The sequence below is a fragment of the Dreissena polymorpha genome, chromosome 1 (assembly GCF_020536995.1).
Source record: "Dreissena polymorpha isolate Duluth1 chromosome 1, UMN_Dpol_1.0, whole genome shotgun sequence".
In the NCBI taxonomy this organism is placed as follows: domain Eukaryota; kingdom Metazoa; phylum Mollusca; class Bivalvia; order Myida; family Dreissenidae; genus Dreissena; species Dreissena polymorpha.
In genome coordinates this window covers 1423797-1447165 of record NC_068355.1, presented here as the reverse complement: position 1 = coordinate 1447165, position 23369 = coordinate 1423797, and the positions used below count along the sequence as shown (strand labels likewise).

The 23369-nt window shown below is 34.8% G+C and overlaps 1 protein-coding gene across 1 annotated transcript; it reads right to left on the bottom strand.

Annotated features, from left to right (window-relative positions):
- Positions 1–13646: 13646 nt before the first annotated feature.
- LOC127868526 (uncharacterized) lies at positions 13647–20790 on the bottom strand. Its single transcript, XM_052410375.1, has 6 exons — positions 20084–20790; positions 19100–19390; positions 17382–17508; positions 16825–16961; positions 15484–15660; positions 13647–14121 (listed from the first exon to the last, which is right to left on the bottom strand). The coding sequence occupies exons 1-6, from the start codon at positions 20591–20593 to the stop codon at positions 14083–14085; spliced, it is 1281 nt and encodes a 426-aa protein (XP_052266335.1). The 5' UTR covers positions 20594–20790; the 3' UTR covers positions 13647–14082.
- Positions 20791–23369: the final 2579 nt, after the last annotated feature.

Sequence of the window (23369 nt, the reverse complement as noted above, 5' to 3'; positions counted from 1 at the left end):
GATCAAGTTTTGTGCAAGTATATGAGGTAATACCTTTATGTACCTTCCTTGCGTAAAAGTTTGTTTGATAATTGTGTATGTATTTGTTTCAGGCATTCTGTCTAGATCAGCCATCCAGTTCTGGATATAAATATCTTTCAGTTTTATTGCCAATGATTTAATAAGCCATTTGCTATTAATGTATGATTGGCTATACCAGACTCCTGAATAGCCTTGGTAACATAGTATTGTTTTTATGTTTTCCATCCAATGGGACTTTAATAACCTTTTTGGAGTGTAGGTCTAAGAGTAAGTGATAAATCTTGGAAGACAGTTTTAAAGTTTCAGACGATTCCGTGTTTTCTATAAGGCGAGTCCAGAATGCAATAGATTTCTTCTGCATATCAATTTTTATAGGCGTGAGGCCATTTTCTCTATATATCATATATGAAGGTGTAGAGCTTTTTATGTTGAATATATATTTCAGGAAGCGGAGCTGCACTCTTTCGATTATATCCACGTTCCCTATTCCACATATCTCACTGGCATAAAGAAGTATTGTTTTATGTTTTTTTTTCAAAAAGATCTATTTGCAGGTCATAAGGTAATGATAGTGCTTTTATCTTGCAAACATGGCCTTAGTGGCTTGTTCAGCAATATATTTTTTGGTTTTGACAAATGAACCGGTTTTTGTGAAGTATATGCCTAGATATTTATACTCATTTACCGTTTCAATCTCTGCATTTCTAATTTTGAATTTATGTGTAACATTTCTCCTTGGGTTACCTTATCCAATGATCATTATTTGGGACTCGTTTAAATTAATTTTAAGTTTCCAGTTATCACAATATGATTTGAAATTATTTAGTGCGTTTTGTAGATCTGAGGGGTCATCACTGAATATTACTGTATCGTCCGCATAGAGTAGTAGGAACATTTTCAAGTATATTTGCAGTCCTTGGACAGATATTTCATTATTAAGTCCATTTATCCCACATGAGTTTAGGTATTGATGCAGATCATTTAGAAAGATATTAAACAGGAAAGGACTTAAGTTTTCGCCTTGTCGTACTCCGACCAGGCAATAAAAGAAAGCATTTTGCCCTTGGCTTGTTATGACTTGTGATTTTATGTTATTTTACATGCTGGTTATAATTTCAAAACATTTACCGTTTATTTTCTCACTTTGTAGTTTCTGCCAGAGGCCTTGTCTCCAGACAGAGTCGAACGCTTGTTTGAAATCGACAAAGAAACAGTAAAGTTTCTTTTTGTTTGCATGTGTTAAATCAATAAGTGTTTTGAGTATGAAAATATTATCTAAAGAAGAGAGTTTTTGCGGAAGCCAGTCTGGGTTTCGTTTATTAGATCGTGTTTTTCTGAAAATGTGTTCAATGTATTGCTTAGAATGCATGTGAAGAGCTTGCCAAAACAGCTTAACAGTGAGATTGGCCTGTAGTTTTCTGGAAGAGTGGGGTTTCCTTTGTTTTTATATATGAGTTTTATTTGGCCAATCGTTCAGTTTTCTGGGATAAATCCGCTGTCAAATATATCATTGAATAATTTGACATATTTGGGAAACATGGTTGTAATAGTTGATTTAATATGTTCATTTACTATATTGTCGGCCCCTGGAGGTATGTTGTTTTTAAGCTGTTTTATGGCATTGGTTATTTCCTCAGGGGTAATGGGTACATTAATTTCGTAATTGTTGTTCCTTTTCGGGGTTAATTTGTTGCTCCGTTGTATTTTGATCTTCGGTGCTTTCCGAATTAGTTTCTTTAAAGATGTTGTAGAGATCATTTTATGTTGCCTCAGTTTGGTTATTTTTACTTTGTGTTGAGTTATTTATTGTTTTCCAGTTTAGTTTTTGGTTTTCATCTTTTAATGTCCTTAATTTTGAAAATTTTGAAGTGTTATATTTGTTAAATGATGATTTTAGTGTGATATTGTATTCTTTGCTGATTTTTTTGAGGTTGCTTTTAAAATAGGGTGTTTTATGTCTGTTATACATTTTTCTGGCAAAGTGGTATTTATTTCTTATATTAAGACATGTGATGTTGAACCAAGGTTTTTAAGTGTGTTTTGTTTTTAAGTCTGGTTATTTTTGTATTTATATTTTAATGGTATCAAACTATTCATGTGAGCATTTAGCGAATAGTTGGGTTATGTCGTTTACGATGCTATTTATGTTATTTTGGTCAATGTTGTTGTTCTCGATAAACTTGTCTATTATGTTTTCTATTTGGATAGCAGTTGCAGTGTCAAAGTTTTCATTAAAAGTATCTGCTTTGGAGCTGTCCCATAGTTTGGTTTTTGTTACGGTGATATTGTTTTGCGTGTTATTGCACTTTCTTATTTGAGAACTTTTTGTTTAAATTTCAACTGTTATTGGTGAGTGGACATCTGAGTATAATTCACAAAAGTCTCGGATTTCAAAATTAAGTATATCCTTTAGTACACTGGATGTGCATAGTGCATAATCAACGGTGCTAGAGTTTCTACATGTTAGGCGTGGGGTTTTACCATCACTGCCAATTCTACCATTAAGTATAAAGAAGTTACTATTTTTACGGAATTCAATCATTTTAGTGCCGTAAATGTTTGTATTTAGGTCTACAATTTTTCTGTCAAGCGGTTTTTGATAATCTTCAAAGGTTTTTAATATCTCAGATTGTTCCTTTTCAACATCTTCTAGTTCAATTAATCAGTTATAAAACTATCAGTTAAAGAGTAGTCACTAAGTCTACCGCATCTTGAGTTAAAATCTCCTAACAATCAAGATTGTATCTAAACATTTCGTTTTGAATGGAAAAGTATGGGTCTTCGGCAGCAAATCTTGTGCCTGTTTGGGGAATGTACACTATACCACATTTTAGATCGTTGTTATTTTAGGGGTCACCGTATAATTTCCCCGAGATTGTAAACAATTTGATCAGGTCAGATTCGCTTTTGTCGTCAAATTTTATAAATGGGCTGAACAGTTCTTAAACAAGGACAGCAATTCCACCTGATTTATATCTTGATAAATCCTTTCTATGAAATATACGTTCGTTGAATCCTGGTACATTTATAGTATCAGAAATATCAGTTTTTGTCTCTTGCAGACCAATTATGTCAAATTTGTTAATAAATGTTACAATTTCGGGGCATAAAAGACAAGCCGATAAACCACAAACATTCAATGACAAAACGTGTAAAGAAGTCTTATTCAAACATGTAGAATTTCAAAAATATATTGCTGATTGTTATTAGTATTGTCTGGAATCTCATTTGCGTTGTTTCCTGTGTTTTCCTATTCTTGACTGGTTCGATTGTCACTTAGTTTCGGTTTTGCACCACTGTTCGTGTCTACGACTGCAATGTCGCTGTTGTTGGGGATTGCTAGCGTATGATCAAGGGTCTGGTTTGGGGGCTGCATCGCTTCTGTGTGTATGGGGCTAGATATTGGTTCTTGTGATGGGTTTATATTACAGTTTTCAGTATCGAGATCGTCCATTTCGCTGTCACTCGAGACATAATAGTGTTGTTTTTTTAACTGGATTTCACTATCGAGGGGCGATGGTGCCTCCTTTTTTCCCGCGTGTTTAAAGAAGCGAGTTGAGGTTTCTCTGCTAGCTTGTGTGCTAAGTGCACTGAACTTATTTTGAGTTGTAATGCCTGAATTATCTATTCGTTGTTGATGGCTTTGGCGGCGATAGTACGTCCTGCTCCTGTGATTTTCTTCGAGTGCATGGGTATTGGTTCGCTGTGTATTGGTGCTTGTTTGGTCCCCGCTTCCTTTATTTTGATTGCTTGCATTTGTCATTGTGGTTAAGTTACCTTTGTTTACACTGTTTGTTTGTTGTGGTATGTACGGTTTACCGTTTACAAAGAGCCTATCTCTCACTAGCACAACTTTGTTGTCTTTGTGTTTTCTTAGTTCGTCTGCTATTTCGTAGAGAGTTCGTCGCTTGTCTTCCATTTCCGTTGGATATTGATCTTTGACCCAGTAATCCGAATTTGAGAGTTTTTGCTGTCCAGCATGTTTGATTATCTCTTTTTATAGTATGTGAATTTCACTTTTATTGGTCGAGGGCGGACATGATCTTTTCTGAATCTTCCCAATCTATGGGCACGATCAATTAAACAAAACAAAGTCTGGACAATGTATATGATGTTTCACACAAACACTGCAGACTTTAAGAGGCATCTTTTCCAGTGCTGTTTCGGTGCTGTAACAATCCCACTTTGTTGGATCACAAGTAATTCTGTTGAAACTGTCACAGTTAAAGTGATTATTTCGCATTTGATGTTCAAGTTTCAAAATTGTCTCATAATTTTGATCCAGCTGAAAATATGGTTCTATGATTATTCCGATCTGAAGCCAGTCTAAACTTTTCCTCAAGTTCCACTAAATAGCTAGCCGCTGACCTTGTGCTTAATACATGACATAGACCTACAGTTATTCAAAAAATTGGAACAACAGCAATAATCATGGCAATACTCACGGCAATTATCACGATGAAGCGCTGCACAATTTCCATAGTTCCAACCGAAATAAAACAGTCCCCAGGTGATTGCTTCCAACAGCTCACTTTCATCCTGTTGTCTCTGATTGTTGGTTGCTATCAATATATCCCATTGAACACTACCTGCCCAGAGGTATTCATGGGGGAGATGGCATATACCTAGTATTTATCAGGAGTGTGTGAGGCCCAAGCAATAAGATTACAGAAGTATTCATTACTTCCAGCTTGATCATACATGTAATTAAATGGCCAAAATAATCATATTAAAAAATGCAACAACTTCTAGACGGCATATCGCATTAAGTAACCATGTGCATTGCTTTAATGTCAGTCACATAAGGAACACTCATACTTTATGGATATCCCTTGTACAAGTATATGTTCAAATGCGGCTAATAACTTTACACCTTACATTTAACGAACAATGACGTTACATTGTTAAACAATACGGCGTCATTAAGAAAATAGTTAAAACAATTAATGCTGATACTTGTTCATGAAGTAACAGATTAAAAGGGACCTTTTCACAGATTTTGACATTATTGAAGTTTGTCATTAAATACCTTATATTGATAAATGTAATCGTACGATCTAAAAAGCTCCAGTAAAAAAAAATAAGGAAGAAAAAAAGTAACCCTCAACAGGGCTATATAGGAATCCTCGTAGTGTCAAAAATGTAACGACAACAACAAAACTCTCCAAATTATAAAATCGTTTTGCGTTACAACGCTTTACAATTTTCCGCTTTTAAGTCGTCAAAAGATGCATAAAATTGATATTTTAGAGCATGGCAAATGTTCATTATTACTGTTTCCTCACAAATATCATAAATACAACGAAAATATGCGAATCTGAAGATATTGTTTTCAATTTTGTCAATTTACCAAAACGTGAAAAGGCCCCTTTAAATTGGTCGTGTGTGTTTACCTAAATAGTTAAGCAGTTCACTAGGTTACATGACTGTACATATATTGTAATGTTCACATGTGTATCTCTACTCTGTTTTATTCTACGTTACCGCAGATTTTCTGGGGCCGAATCTCAAGAAAAATTCGTGCGCAAGAGTTAAGCACTCTGGATCATATACTATTAATTGCATAAATCAGTGCGGGGAATTAAGAAATCGAGACTATATGAAACGCACGAACATTTCGTGCGCCATGATATCAACAGTAAAACAATCGGCAAAAGAGGAAAATCCGGTGCAGCACATCGAAACAGACGACACTAAATTAAAAACGCTTTGGATTTTCGTGCAGGGATTTGCCTTGATCATGTGCCTCTTTTTATAAGACTTGGTCAAATGTGAATGAACGGTGTTATATGTATGCACAGTATATTTAAGTAATGTTTCATAATTTGATGTATTTGTTGTTTGTGTAGATATATGTTAATTGGCTAATAACATCAAACCGACGCGAAACGTTGCGGTTATTAATGGCTTTGAACGTCGTTGGCAGACAGTGTTCCATAGTTCTTTTTGAAAGCGTTGAGCTAATATGACAGATTATACAGATAATACAGATTTTAACCCTCTTCAGTAGATATCCACCGTGGCGTTGAAGAGTATCCCATTGAAGTTGAAGTTGAAGTATGACAACATAGGTACAGCTCAACGACGCAATATGTCAGTAGATGATATGGAACGCCTCAGCTCTCTCGCCTATATACTTTTATTTTCGTTGTCTGCATGTCTATGGTCGTTACGTGGGATTCGAATATCGTTAGGTTCAAGCAACAAGTTGTAGAGTGAAATCTGCATTGTGTTATATATAGTTCATCTATCGTTCTGTACAAACAAAATTCCGTCTTGTAAAGTTCGCATTTTGTTTGGTGCAATTATCATTGTATTATGTTCAGAATTAACTTTGCTCTGTACAAAAAAAAACTTTTTGTTGTGTGCAAATTACACATCGTTATGTGCTTTAGATAATGCGCTATGTATGTATGACGAGTTTTGCTGTGCAATATACAAATCGTTATGTACATATTTCAATTGGTTTTATCCGATTTTATTGTTGTTCTCTACAAAGCGCACTTTGTTCTGTGCAATACACACTCCGTTATGGAGTTACACTGTAGTGTTTAGTACGTTATCAAAACCGCTCTCTATGAAAAACAGTTTGTTCGTTGAAAAGTAAAATTCGTTCGGTAAATTCGGCAATACGGTTTGTAAATCTTAAAGTTGTTCTGTGTTTACAAATGTTTATTATGTGCTTATGGCATTTCGCTATGAACAAGTGTTTTTCGAGTAAGTGAAAAATTGTTCTGTATATTAGACTGGTCGTTTTGTGCATTTTACCGTTGTTCTATATAGACTATGTTGTTCTATGTGTGCAACTTTGTAACGTATCCTTATCGCAGTTCATTGTGTACAATCCTTACCGTTATCTCGAAATGACTACACGTTCTGCGAACACAACCAACTGTTCTGCAAATACTGTAAGTGTTCTGTACATACCCATTATTTACCTGTATTTTTACATAACCTTCAACCAAAATATTAAAAATGGAGGCAATGGAACGTGTTTTAAGAAGCGTTAACTTGGATGCACATTTTTTGAAATTCAGGAGCGAAAAAATAACCCCTGACATTATTTGTTAACTGACAAGGAAAGACTTTGTTAATCTTGGTATTAATAGCAATGCAGATATGATGAGATTACGTGTTGAATGTATTTTTGCAGTTTTTAAATATCATACATTAGCTACTTTATTAGTGATTCTTTTACTTTTTGCATCTAAATTGTTTTTATAGCAATAATGATTATTTTCACTTTTTGAGGTATTATTCATTAATACTGGTATCAATATTTACTACATAAAACATGTGCATGTATCTAAGGTGATAGGTCTTCAGGTAGATTACAATATATTATGTAAACTCGGGTACACCTACAACTCTCATTACCAGGTCAGTTCTGGATAATTGCTTATCAATAAGGGATAATTGCTTATCAATGGGAATCTGGCACTAGTGTGTATTGAATGGTCAGGTTCATGATTTAGTGGACTTTTAGGTTAACCTTAAGTTTAAGAGTTATGACATAACTGAATTTCAGGTACACCTTAAATTTAAGGTACATGACCTAAACTGTTTATTAGGTTAACCTAAGATTTCAGGTAGGGGGTTTACTATATAAACCTGATGTTATATTCAAAGAGGGGGGCTTGGAATTAATTGCTAGGAGAGATGTATATATCATAAATATCAAATGCTTGACTTTAGTTGGAAATGTGAAAATAAATTGTGTATATAATGTAAATAAAATGTAGTAGTAGAAACGAATGACTTTACTTAATTTCTACTAGCTCTGCTAGTTAAATGAGTTCAAAGAGAGTTCGTCCACTTTATGGACTGGTGGCAGCGTATTAACTTGACTGAATTATAAAATTCTAGTCAGGATATTTGTGCAAGACTAGACTTCGAGTTACTACCATCGAAGTTCTAAATTTGCGACAGTATCCCATTTGAAAAAAAGAACAAAGGTGTTTAAGTTCGAAATAACAAAGGATATGATTCATACATTGTTGGAATCGGGCTTTACTGTGAAAGATATGGCTAAAATGTTGGATGTATCAGAGAGAACAGTGTTTCGCCGAATGAGTCAGTTCAACATATATGTGCACAGTTTTACTGATATTGACAACCAAACGCTAGACAAACATGTCAGTTTATTACCGAGTATCCTCGCTGCGGAGAGAAAATGATAGGACAGATACTTCGTGTGAGAGGAATAAAGGTACTCGTACATTTCTCTTACTTTCATTTACGTTATTTCCAAATATACTTACTATACTTATGTTACCTCTATGCCCCTCTGTGCATGTTGGAAAGCAGTCTATGACCAGGAAGTCTTATATTGATTCCGAGGAAATTATATACGTGTGCAGCTATAATGTAACTGAATTACGGATACCCATCAAGTTCCCAAAGCTCTGCCTATACTTTCCAGGCCCGTATGAATAGTGAGTGCACCTAGCCCAAAAATGTACTATCATAGATTTAAGAATTGATGTTAATTTGAGTTGATATGTTCATAGATTTATGTTTCTATTTTACCTTTTTGGAACGCGTGAAACATTGTCAGAGCACACCACAGCCATCTAGGAATAGACATTTTCTTGAGGGACCCACCCCCTAGAAAGACTGTGCCCCTTCAATTACATTGTCCTTCCTACGGGCCTTCTTTCTACTAAAAAGCTATGTCTAGTAAATATGGGCCATGCCATGAGATAATCGGATATAGTGACATCTGAGTAAAGTGCATTTGTTTGGAATTGTGTTTGATCAGGTCATATACAAAAGCATTCTAGTAATAAAACGTCGATCACTCTTTTTATTCCTACATTCACGTACTCTCACCATAGTAGGCCCACTTCACACAATTGTTTTCAAGCTACTGACTGCTTTCCCATATGAAACCTACCCAATGCAGCCCGTGGTATATACTTATTCTAGACACGCATCAATAGCTCAGTCACTTTTGAGTTTCTTTGCATAGGTTTTTACATCGTGTCTCCATTATTTCAGTTATATTTAGCTACCCGGCTCATTAGTGACTAGATTGATAATCTGGATAGAAATATCGAACTTCCGCAAGTCAGCCGGAAGAATTCTTCTCACGAAAATCCGAAATGGTCGCAAGCGGGCATTGCCTTGTGATTTCAAATCAAGTACTTAAATAACTAGTGCACGGAGGCCTCAGGATCAGTCGGTAGTGTCTGAGTCTAAATACATGGGGTGGATGTTCGAAATACGACTTGGCCGGCCAACATTCCCTCTGACGTTTAATGACGGGATTTATTCGTCTAACACCACTAAACTTCTGTATTCGCGTGGAAAAAGCAGTCAGTGGCTTGGAAATAATATTTTGCATTACTGGTAATGAAATACAAGGGTCATTGATAGGGGTACTTGTCGCCGTGATATAACCGATAGAATCTCCACAAAGGCGTAACCCCAAAAATCCCCTTTCAATAATAATATCCGTGTGTTGCTATACCAGATCCATTATCATTCAGTTTTGCTTGGAACAATTTGCAAAGACCGTAGTCAATGCACATAGTATTTAGATGATTGCAAAAAATATTTTTTTTTGATTATGGATTCTTGGATATTTCTGCATATAGTTCAGTCATTTAAGAATATGCATAAGCAAACGAAGCAAACAATATGTCACCATATATTATAATTAGATATATAGTGTTATTCCACTATTAATATATAAAGCAGGCGATAAAGGAAAAAATACAGTCCGAAAAGATTCAGTTGCGATCATGACAATTTCAAATTGAACCAGTCATAATTGTCATTGGAAATGCTGACATGCGTGATTGACTTTGGTGAATGTGTTGATGAGGTCAGCAGTATCATATTTCAAATTCGTAAAGTTCATACCGCTTGATCGACTAAGATCCAAAATTGTGAGTTGCCTTCCCTGGAAACAGACTACTGAACCTGTCCCTTATAAAGAGACAATTTAACATCTTTTTTGCAAAAGACAATTTCAAGATAGAGTCGGCTCTCCTATTGTATTGATTTATTTTACAATCATAAGACAGATTATTTATACTGTATTGCCTTGGTGATTAGAATGCTACCCATTGTAAATGATAGGTGGAAAAGAAAATGTTAAAATGTCTCTTACTAACAAGACTATTTTGCACTCCGTACAGGTAAAGAGGTCCCAATTAAGAGAACGACTGCACATTGTCGATAAAGAAGGGATTCAAGACAGACGCCACAGACGTTTGCACAAAAGAATCTACAACGTGGAGGCCCCAAATTATGTATGGCACATTGATAGTAATCACAAGCTAATTCGATGAAGATCCATTATTTCTGGTGGTGTTGATGGCTTCAGTCGTTTTGTTGTTTTTCTTAAATGTATCGATAACAACAAGTCCAAAACAGTATACGGCTGCTTCAAGGAAGCTGTAGCAAAATATGGGATTCCAAAGAAAGTTCGAACAGATCAAGGAATGGAAAATCTTGATATTGCCAGATATATGCTGGATAACGGTTATGGAAAGATAACAGGCAAAAGCGTTCATAACCAGCGTGTTGAGAGAATGTGGAGGGATGTGTACGAAGGTGTTCTGTCTTACTTCCATGGCCTTTTCTTTTATATGGAAGAGGAAAGTATTCTAGATCCTCTGGATGAGCGCCACATATACGCACTGCATTTTGTTTTCCTTTCGAACATAAACCATAAACTTGACACGTGGAATGAGGCGTGGGCAAACCACAGATTGCGAACAGTTCATTCTACTCCTAAACGTTTGTTATTAGCAGGAGCAATAAACGTAAATACAGACCGTCCTTCTCAAACAGCAGACGAAGCAGATACCGTAAATGCTAACCAGCTATTACATGAGTCCAGGCCGATATTTCAGCAATCAACATATATTGTTTCTCAACAGTGTCAGCAGGAGTTGGAACATTTAGATACAGATTTTGAGATTTTCGATCCGGAGTCCAGATTTTCATTCAAGCTGTACACATTATATTAAGACATGACAGTTTTCCAAACTAATAGTGTAGAAATAAATGTATGACACTGTTCTTTTTCATGATTGTAAAACTCAGAATGGTTATTTCGCCAATTGCATTTGTAAACCGTGTATCAAGCACAATGAGGTGTTAATATAGCTAACCAATAATTCCTCAAAATACTCTAATGGTCCAAACAGATCACTGTAATACTAAACTAAGTGATTGAAAAGTAAACAGCATTTAACTGAGTGTTGCACTGATCTATTAATATACCATTAGCGAAAGGCAGTCGATGGAATTAAGGCTGATGCCGCCTTTATGGTAAATGATCATTGATTATAAAAGTGTACACACACACATCAATGCCAAATTAAAGTACTGATAATACTATGAGAAGGTGATGTTTGAAGTTATTACGGACTCAGTGTTGTTTTTGACAAGACTTGTATAATTTGACGGTTCAAATAAAAAAAAACTGAGTATAGGAACATTTGCTCATCATAAGCAAATGCTAATTTCATATCATTTGCTCGATACTGCAAATAAACATATTTATGGTTCAAACACAGATGCTGTCACATTATAATTATTTAGAAATACAGAGATGGCCCCATGTGATAAAACATACACGATTGCTGATGTATGTTGGCTATGTTTGTTCTTACGCACCCGAACCTTTGGTTCTGGCGGCATATTAAAATCGCACCGTCCGTTAGTTAGTTAGTTCGTCCACCCGGTTTAGTTTCCGCTCAATAAGTCAAGCAATTGTCATCAGAATGTGCAAGGCCAAATTGACCCAGACACTCCAGAGTAACGGCCCTTGAATCATCGTAAAATTTGGTTTTTTCATGTTTCCGCTCAATAACTCGAGCAAATGTCATAGGATCTTCGCCACACTTCATGAAAATGTAAAAGGCAATAACACCTAGTTCAAGTTCGATAATCGGCCAAGTTGACCCAGACACTCCTGAGTTACGGCCCTTAAATCATCGTAAAATTAGGTTTGTTCTCGTTTCCGCTCAATGACTCAAGCAATTATCATCGGATCTTCACCAAACTTCATTAAAATGTGTAAGGCAATAAAATCTAGGTTAAGTTCGATAATCAGCCAAATGTACCTTGAGTCATCAAAGAATTGCGTTTCCGCTCAATTACTCAAGTAATTGTCATCGGATCGTCACCAAACTTCATGAAATAAGATCTACGTCGAGTTACAAAATTCCGCCAAATTGACTCAGACACTCCTGAATTACGACCCTTGAATCAACGAAAAAAATGCCTTTCTCGTTTCCACTAAATAACTCAAGCAATTGTCATCGAATCTTCACCAATCTTCATAAAAATCCGTTAAGCCATAAAATCTAGGTCAAGTTCGATAACAAGTTAAATTGACCTGGGCATTTCAGAGTTACGGACCTTAATTTATAGCAAAATTTGCCAAATATATAAGCCATTTGTAATGGTACTGATATCATACATAAGTGACAAATATCCTGTTTTAACCTAATGTTTCCATCAAAGCATCTTCCTATTATCAGAGCATCTTCGGGGACATGTCTTGTTTCAGTTTATGTTTCCTTCATTAAAACAATGATACCCTAGTTTTGTAACGGATTGGATTAACTCGTAGATATTAAGGGGAACTTGATTCTATGACATATTTCAGTTTGTTTTAATGTTGTAGTATGGCTTTCTTACAATTGTTCAGTTATTCCTTCTCAACATTTCACGATTCCTACGTTGCAAACGTATACTTCAATACGAATACATGCCTTATCATAGGACACTATCGTAAACTGGTAAAAGTCGGAAGCCTTCTTCGATTCATTCCCGTTTTTTAAAATAAATAGCCCACGTGTTGCATATCTAATAGAAAACGATTGATGAAATGCAAATAATAGAATAAACAAATCTATATATTCAAAAAAGAATTTGTAACATTAAACAGTTTGTACCTAAATGTCAATTACAATCAATCTTTGATAGTGTGTGCATGTAAAAATGAGCATGTTCAAACGCTTGTCATAAAGAAATATATAGAAGGATTATTATCGAAATTTGAAAACTTTGAATAAACTGGGTTTTTTAAAGATAAGAAATTTCTATTTCACTGCAATGTTGTGAATTTCCGTCTGCAGTGCCATAAAGTGCTTTAAATATATCATTTTCGAAGTTTGCGCTTTGGTTCCTGCAGAGTCATATATGCGTCTTGCAGCAGACGGTATTTGAAAAGCTTATGAGATAATGAGACATTGTTCATAATGGCGGATTTCTCATTTCATAACATTTTCAACTGCTAATTATGTATAAAACAACCCATCTGTTTTAACGTCTTGTGTTGCAAATTCGTAACAGGTACGAGTGACTTAAGTTTATTGAGCACCCCTGCCTATACGTTTTTTTTTTAATTATTTTACAGAAAGAATAAACAAAAAGAAAGCATTTTGATAAGCATGCAACTTTTAACTCAATCTAAAACACTACACACGCAAATATCTCAACAGTCAGGTCAGTGTAATACTATGGTAAGTGCTTTTAAATTAATAAGTACTTACCGTCGTATTGCACTGAATTACTATTGAACAAATATGCAATTAGACATATGCAGATTAATCAAATAGGAACTTGAATAATAGACAAGAGAACAAACAAAACATGGAAACAGAGAACCATATCTCGTTATTCTTCTGAAGAGTATCTTACACTGCAAATACAAAATGAATGTAAAAATGCCAATTTGTTGAAGTGCATAGTCATTCATGCATAAAATAATTAAATGTGAAAACTTATACTGAATACACTATGGTTGTCTGGATTTACACCGTGGCTGTATTATCTCAAGTAGTTCTTATCCCCTGTCTCACACATTTGATCAACTTTATTGCAGTCCAAAATAGTCATTTGAGAAGGCATAATCATACAGGTTGAACAGCTCGGTGTCATTTGGAATAGCCGCAATCTCGGAGGGAATGGTCAAATTTAAGCGGTTGATACATGTATTGGCGGATGGCAAAAATGATTAGTTTTCTGAGAAGTGGATGGATGGCTTCAACGAAAATCCCAACACAGGCTCTTCTTCTGTTCCAGTAACAAATTTCAGCACCTTTCCAAGAGTAACTGGCTGCCTACGTCCACCTAGAAAAATAAACGACACTTTATTCTCCGGATGAAACACGATCAAATCAAAAGAACACGGTTAATTTTTTAAGCGTTCTCCGAGCTCGGTTATTTACTCTTTAAGTATTTTAATTTGTGAAAACTGTTCCCCTTCCGAATCGGGTTTTGTTTTAACTCAACAACGGCCAATGGTCCGTAAAATCACTTTAATTTTTATTATGCGTGACTGTTTCACGTGAAAATTCCAGTTCATTCACGGACCACTGGTTGTTGTTTAGCTATATAGTCATCTACTTTTCTTTCCCAGCAGACGTTGTTTGAATACAATGCGACAGAAGAAAAAATCTGCTGGCGCTTTATTATGATATTATATCAATAAACATTTGCAGCAAGTTTCACTAGATATCATAATATGTATATATTGCCCTAACTAGTGATGAACAAGTTTTCCTTTGTCACACACATTTAAGTAACATTCAGTCTGGTATAACGGTATATCACCATTTGCATTATAAATAGTATAAAACTACCGCTATTACATGCGTGATCTCCTGGTATTCTATCGGACGATTTAATATACCATTACAAAGACATTACGGAAAGACTATACATCTCCTTAAACAAACAGTTTTGATTCTAGTCAGCTGCAGAAACGCCATAATGATTTTGTATCAGGTAAAGGGTTAAGTTTTATTCAACAATGAGTTTTGATTCCTGATTACTGCACATCCTTTCTTTTTAGATCAAAATACCTCCATCAGCTCCAACAGTAATAAGTCTCATAAACTGCTAATCTAAACTAATTGTTAACTTGTAATCTGAAAGTTACCTTCCAATCGAGCTTCCCGTCATTAATCTTATAGTTTCTGTCCTATTTTTGGATGGATATTTAAGTCGATAAATAACGTTGTGGCGAGTTAAAAATATACGTATTCTGAGTGTTTTCACCTTTCGACATAGACTTCACAAATAGCTAATATGTATACGTATATATATGCATATATGTGTGAATGTATATTGTATATGCGTATATATGTGTATATGTATGTAGATATATATATCTGCATATAAGTGTGAATTGAATATACAACCAACAAGCACTCCTCTATTTACAAGTGGAATGGAAATAATTTGATTCTATCTCTCTCATACATATATTATTGCGTGCTATATATGTAGCATGCACAAATATATGTATTCATATGCAATTATGTAAGTTTAATATGTCAGTCTTTTCAAGATGCACTTTATCATTTTAATAATGAAGTATGAGATAAATAAGACCCAATTGACGGGATCTGAAACCAAAAAATTGATGGTTAAATTATAAATTCTTAGACTTACAATTTATTACTTGAACATAAAATATGTTTTTCTTACTTGCTGCTTCCCGTATGTATTAATGAATCGTGAGAATATTGCAGATTCAAATGTTCTGCGGTTGTATCCTTCTTCACTGAAATGTGATTCCATTAGTTGCGTTACCATTTTTACAGTTACAGGGGTTGGCTCTTTTGGAGTGAATAAGTGAATTAATGATGGCATTTCACGGGTTAGCTACAAAGAAATGTAAACCAACGTATAACATATGCTACAGGAGGATATACATGCCTGAAACCTTTTTTTCCAGGCAATGAAATTATACTTTTTAAACGACATGGTATTTTAATTTCGCATTAGTTTTTTCCATGATACCTGTTGCCATTACCCGCTACTGTTCTGAAACGCTATTAGCTCAGTCAGTAAGGAGTCCGACTTTGGGTCTTGATTTCGAACCCCGGCTCGGCCAATAATTTTTCCGACGTTTATATAATAATAATAACTTTATTTTACGAAGATAACACATTAAGAAATAGCATATCTTTTTTATAATGTGGTCTTCAAAAAAACACAGTATATGTAAATTTAACTCAACAATGTCTAGCATACTGCAATCAGCCTTAAAAAAAAAATAAAAAATTACAAAAGCATCATATAATGAAAATAATAATAATAATACAAATAATATTAATAATATAAAATAATATTTATAAAACTACAATAATAATAATAATAATAATAATAATACTACTAATAATAATAATAAAAAAAAAAAAATATAATAACAATAATAATAATGAAGTCAATGTGACGGAATTTATCCGTCTCTCATCTCTGAATAATTGTGTTCACGTGTGAGTGCTGTCAGTGGTTTAGAAAGAAAACTATGCACTATTGGTGCACTGACCGCCGGGATAACTTATTGGATCCGTTAATTATTTACTTCACAAACAACTACATATCATGGTTATCATTTGTGCCTCGATTAAACTCTATTGAATAGTGTAGGAGATCTAGCACACACAAACTATGCACTCAATATGCATGATATTTTTTAGTACAGGGCAAGTAGCTCTTGGAATACAAATCCGGTCCGGAAACTAATTACTCCGCGCACAACTACATATCATGGTTATCATTCGTGTGAGGTTTGTTTGAAATCATTTTGAGATCTATCGCACATAACAATGTACTCAATATGTATGGGGGTTTTTACAGTAAAGGGCACACAACTCTGAGAATATACAACCGATCCGGATTTTTTTACTTCACGCACAACTTCATAACATGGTTATTGGTCTGTGAATTGCAGTTATATGTATGTTAAGAGGAAAAGTCGTAATCCTTATGACTCACAATGCAGAGGGAAAAACATGTATTGCGATTTTCTATTTCTTTTACCTGTATAAGTCCTAGACTGTCTAGTCCCTTTCTTAGATCAAATACGCATGGTCGTTCCGAATCGCTGAAAAACACTTCCTGTACCATTTCTGCTTTTAAAAGTCGTGGTAGCCTACCGTTTTGGAGTGTACTCAGGGCTGAAGAATATGTGAAATGTAACTTAAGCAGTATGTTGATAGTAAACCAATTAAAAGGGGCTTACAAATAATCTTATCTTTATTACGATAATTTCACAGCGTTTCTTTGAAAACAAACACCATGTCACTGAGAATCCGCCCATTATCATGAACAATGTATATATTTATATCGAGAAGTGGGGTGGGTGGGGTATTTTAGTAATTTTCGTATACGTTATTTATTTATAGAAGCTCCTGTGATTCAAATGAGTGCCGTCCGATACAAAGAAGCGAATTCGACAGCAGAGACAACTTAGATTATAAATATGGACATGTCACAAAGTTATCGGGGTTAATCGATTAGGCATTGTGAAGCATACTTTAAATGGAAAACGCGGATAGAATTAGTATTAATTCTTCGTTGGACTCTTTAATGCTTACCCATTATCTTTCCAATGATTTCATAATTGTTACACCACTCTTTCACAGGATCAAAGTATTCAGTCTGTAGAGTTTGAAGAATAAGGCAAAAGAATTCCTTTCTTGGTCCACCATAATCAACAGCAGTCTGAAAGGTTACATTTGGTTTTAAACAATATCATAGAAAAGTTTATTACTAAATTCTTACTAATTTATCACTTTTAGAACAGACAGCTCTGGAAACAGTTTAATTAAAAAAGTCTCCAAGTTGTCCTCTTGGTTTAAGAAATATAAGGCGTGTCTTCTTTTAATCATTTCGCATCTGTGATGAATTTACACTAGACGACTCAGGTATAGATATTTACAAATGCATATAAAATTATAGATAGTATGTTTAACTACTTGGTCTCTGCAGACGACTCTTTTTCATCCTGCAGCAGGCAACGGCATTTGAAAACCTTGTTATAAAAGGAGAATTTTATCATAACGAGCATTTTCTCCTTTTGTCACACTGTTTGCAAGGGCTAATGGTGTATATTGCTATCTGCAATTTAATGAAACGGATTTAAAAGTTGTCTGCTTCAAATGTAGTACACGTACGAAGGAGATGAAATATCAATATCATTTAAAGCATTAATTGCTCATTATCAATAATTTCTCCTTTTGTCACAATGCCTTCAAATGTCATGTCTTCTGCAATACGCAAACAGTCAATGTTTTCAAATTAGGTTAATCATGAAGTCAATTCTGAAATAATTGATTATTGAGTGTGTTTAAATTTGAGTTCTCTTAATTTGTTGTTTTGGATATATACACTGAGGGACTTTCAAAACGCTCCACTTTATACAAATATTTTGTCACTATTAAAAAATAAGTTAGAACTTTATTTTTTTTTAATTTTATGTTAATAACAAGTCTGAAAATTCATAACCGCTTAAATCCTCATAGACTGCGTGCTGTTGGTTTGCGTTGTCAAAGTCCTAAGAAAAGATACAGTTTGACTGATAGAAACAAAGCTGCTAGACTTGCCCGCCCACTCGGGTCGACTTACAAGAGATTTCTTGCAACAAATAGAATTGCTACGTTAGACTGTTAAACGCTATCACAAGTCACCCATTGAGTATATATGCGACGAGTTAGGAAGACGCTCGAGAGCCCATTGTTCAGCCACTAGGAATGTCAACCAACTACGTCAAGCCTTAATACAAGAGTGGAATAACATTTCCAAGCAATAAATTACAAACATTGTGTTGCCGATGAGACGTAGATGCACTGCCTGCATTACTTCTAATGGACGTAACACGCGTTATTGATTTTGGTAAACTTGCGAATTTAGATATTGAGGGTGTTACTCTAAGATTTGTGATATTTCCGTTCATTATTATTATTTTTCAATACACATATGGGAACATTGCTGGTAGCATACGTTTTCTAATTATTACTAAATATCATACAAAAAGAAGAATGTTAACCTTATCCAATCGTTATTTTTACAACTGGAGCGTTTTTAAAGTCTCTCAGTGTAGTCCATGAGTATTCCCCCTTCGCCCTTTAGCATTGCAATGAATATGTGTGATTTTAATGCAAATGTCAACAATTCAAATGCAAGGCAACAAGTTTATCATTGTTTGAAAATAGTCATGTAGGTACTTGTTAAAGATATATGACTCGACCATCAAAAGACCATAATCAGAAATTAACCATCTCTTCTAAGAAAGGAGATTGTATGTTATACTCACCTCACCATAAAATTGAACCTCTAAACATTTCCTTAGGTCAGGGATGTCGTTTATTTCGTCAAAGGAGGTTCGAATAACATCGTTTCGATCAATCATAATAAAATTGGTTTCACCAGAGATCCCTGTTGTTAGCGATGTTTCGTCGAGGTCCAAAGGCCTTCCAGTCACCATCAGTCCTTTGAAGATTTTGAGGATGTTTGTCGGATCACTGATGTTATTGGCCTCACAGAAGGTCTTGCATTCTATAACCGCACGCGATACGTCGGAGAAGTCTGATGGTTCCATTACATCCTGATTAATAAAAATAAAATAAAAGATGTGCATCTTGCAGCAGAATATTCATAACCACTGCGCTAATTTCCCCTTGTCCAATAATGATTCCTACCATACTAAAGCAATACCGTCAAATAAATTTACAATTTTAATTGTCGTCTGCAACGTCTTTCAATTTAGGACAGTCTAAAATGTGTTTTTTGGTAAAAGGTTAAAATATCGGTTGATTATTTCATGTTTTATTCAAATGATACAATATGCACTACAGGAGACATGTAATGCCTATTCTTTGAAGCAATTTAATTGTAAATCTCGCAATAGGATCACATACATTTGTTTGTTTAAAAACAATCGTATTACTTTTTTATGAAGTAATTATCCACTTTTTTATATCTGCATTGATTTGGTTGAGTAGAAATCATTTTGTGATAGAGAAATTGCTTATTTTGTGCACATTCTCCCTTTTAATTTCTAGAGCCGTCTGCAACAAACTGGCAAAGGGTTAACTTCATCCAGACTCATACAGCCATCGGCCACTCGTCATATCACTGAATGATGCAATATAAGAAAGCCTCTTGACATGATGTTTTTGGATGTGTTTGGGACAAAGATTTTGCCAGTGTTAAAAGTATTTAAAGTTTGTACGGCAAAATGTAATTATACCAATTAAGTTCATTGACAATCCAGTCTAAAAATGTGAAAATTACAAACCCTTGAGTTATCAACGGTAAAAGACTCGTCTAAAGAAGCATCGTTGGGTAGTGTCATGATGACCTGTGGCTCAAATACATTTGAAGCACCGGACAAACTTAATGGTGTTGGTATGTCTGGCTGTTGCTCATGTGGCAATATAACGCTGGAAAATGTGTCCTGTTGAGGGGCGAAATTCTCCATCACTAGATAGTGGACCTCTCTGTTGCCTGCATTACAGTTCTCCAGATGGCTTCTCAGGTCGCGAATCTTTAATAGGGTTGAACATCTCGTGCACTCCTCATATGTGTCTTCTTTTGGAATTCGGTCGACATTATCAGTCGCTATGTTTTTTTGTATCGGTCTGATATATATCTTTGACTGGCCACCAACATTCGTTTTCAATGACATAGCATCCCAATTACAATCGAGGACTTCTAAATGTCGACAGTTCGGAAGACATCTCAATAACTCAAAACCTACAATACTTTCCATTTGTGGATATTCTTTCTTGCGTGACGGATTCCGCATTGTCGCTCAAAAGTAAATGTATTCTCTTACTTCCAAGGCCATTTTTTGTAAAAAGGGCTTCTCGGTCGAACTTGGACATTTGTCACTTTTGTTTCCTGAGAAACAGAAAAAAGTTCCCTGTAAACGTTCTTAGTGGTTTACTTTTTCTTCCCAGCTGTTTTCCCGATCTTCTTGGTCGAAATAAGGCCACTACACACCTCTGCATGTCATTATTGGCTCCGGTTCTTTCTCTTCCTAGAAATAAGATGGAATAACAAAATGTCTCATTATGATTCAGTAAAAATTGAACAAATAGTTAATTCTATAATTTTGATTTGGTGACCAATTGATTGATTGGTTGATTTATTGAATGATCGATTGATTGTCAAATATCTTCCTGTTTGTAGAACTTGTGACACTTGTGAATTCTAATTTGGTTGCTACACATTTTTCATTAAGCATACTTACTTTACCAAACAATAACGAGATTTGTCGAGATTGATGCAGACGACCCTAGAAATCATTGTGAGTAAAAGGTTAATTGCTAAATGTATACAATTTCGCATTTTATCACAATGATTTCTACCCTATCAAATCAATCGTGTCATTCTATTACAATTTAATTTGTTTTCTGCAATCTCTTTCAATTTAGGACGGTCCAAAAGCTGTCATTTTGTTAAAGGTTTAACACACTATAATTCCTTCTACTGAATTTATTACTGAAACCTACCCCCGACTCGCAGCTTCGCTGCTCGATCGTACGTATAGCTGAAATAGCCGCAGGAACGCCACTGCATGGGATAGCTACTATATTTGTTTCGCATGATTTGTTCTAACACGACCTTTTGTATCAGAAATTTAAGGTAACAAACTTCGCTAACAAAAAAAATCTTTTTTGCATAAAGAGCATTTATCTTCATTTTGGTATGATCTTGTTGAAAATTCCATTCCACGCATTTTGATATATTACACTTTAATTTATGTCTAAACACAACAATAATACAGTACGATAACTGATTTGTCGTACGGACTTTAACATTTCACTCTACGTCGTGTCATTCAATTTTAAAACAGCTAAATGCACTATCCACACAAGTTTAGGTCGTGTGTTTTCTACAACCAGTTGACAGATATTCATGACATTTTTGCCAAAATATCAAACATGATAATAGCAACAAGTGTTGCGGGGATCATTTTTTGGTAACATTTACGCCTATAATAGAAATGCTTAGTTTTTCGCATGAAAATCACTTCGCTGACAATGAAAAAAAAAAAAAATTAAAAACAAGTACACTACAATTGCTATCATTCGATAGGGAAATCCGTTCTGCACAGTTTAATATATGATACTCAACAATAGGTCTGATTACAAGGAAAATGCTTCAAGAAAACACATTAGCACTCATAGAAATTTTGAACTTTTAAGTATCGAGTTAAATTGAACAACGTTAGATAGCGAATAGTTTACAAAACTGTGTTTGTTTGGAAGCGGTTTAACTTAACATTTTTAATAACGCGTGGACACATTTCGATGAAATTTTCAGTACAAAAACCAGCAAATAGAGAGGAACAATGTGTGTTAAAGCATTTCTGTATTTCATCAACGATTATATGTCAAAACTTCCGTTTAATGACCAAACTTGTGTTGTTATGAAGAAAAGATTTTCATTTCGCAATATGGTACTGAGATATTTGTATCATGCGATGGGGAATTCATTTCTGTGCATTTTGGTGTAACATACTTGATGTTTTTGTAAAACGCTGCAGTTATACGGGCAGAAAACCATATCACAACACGAAAATCGTAAATTTGACCCTTCGTTCTTAGTGCAAATAAACGACGTCATTTGAATAAATCTCACCCTACAAAGTTAAAGGGGTGTTTACATATCGACGATAGAAAATTGTATTTCTTTGAACATGGTTTCAATGCAATATCTCTAGAACCAGTTGTCCGAATTCAATAACATTTTCACCAGATTAACAGAAATTTTGATGAGCACACACTGATACTATGTGCTTATACAAAATCAAATGCGCGAGTTATGATATTTTGGTCCAAGCTCAAATTTTCATGATATTTCCAATGTATATGAACAATTGTGCAGATAACCAAAATATTTGTATATCATTTTGTAGGCGCTATTTTGCCGAACATTTTGATATATGTGGTTGGAAATGTATTTTCTATTTCTTCGTGATAGAAGTATTATACTCGCAAAACATAGTCGAAACAAGCAAATCGAGGTTGTCGCTTTAACACGACAAAACATATCGAGCTAATGTCGTCAAACCTACGTCATATTAACAATTTAATATTTAAAATTCTTAGAATCCTGAATTGTCCTGATGAAAAATAAATGGACCGGGGGGATTCCGACGTTTTTTTTCTCTGTTTCGTTCAATGTTTAAAAATCTCTTAGCATTAATTCCACATTAAAAACTGACCATTATGATTAAGATTTTTAATATATAGATTATCTAAACATTATATTATGACAAATGTCATAATATTTGTATTGTTTAAGTCCTGTGAGGATATAGAACTACATGATACATCGGCTCGGTAAACCTCAACATGTTTGCAGTCATGTACCCTTTAGAAGGTCGAAATAATATGTCACTAACCTTCGCCACTTTCCTTTAATTTTTCCTTTAATCGAACTCGATCTCCTATTGTATTGACGCCTAAGGCGGACAGTTCTTCATCAGTGAACTTTTTGGCTTCTTCTAATGATATTTTATTGGCCCTGAAATTGTGCCACAAATACCCGAGGCCAACTTCTTCAAGTGCAGC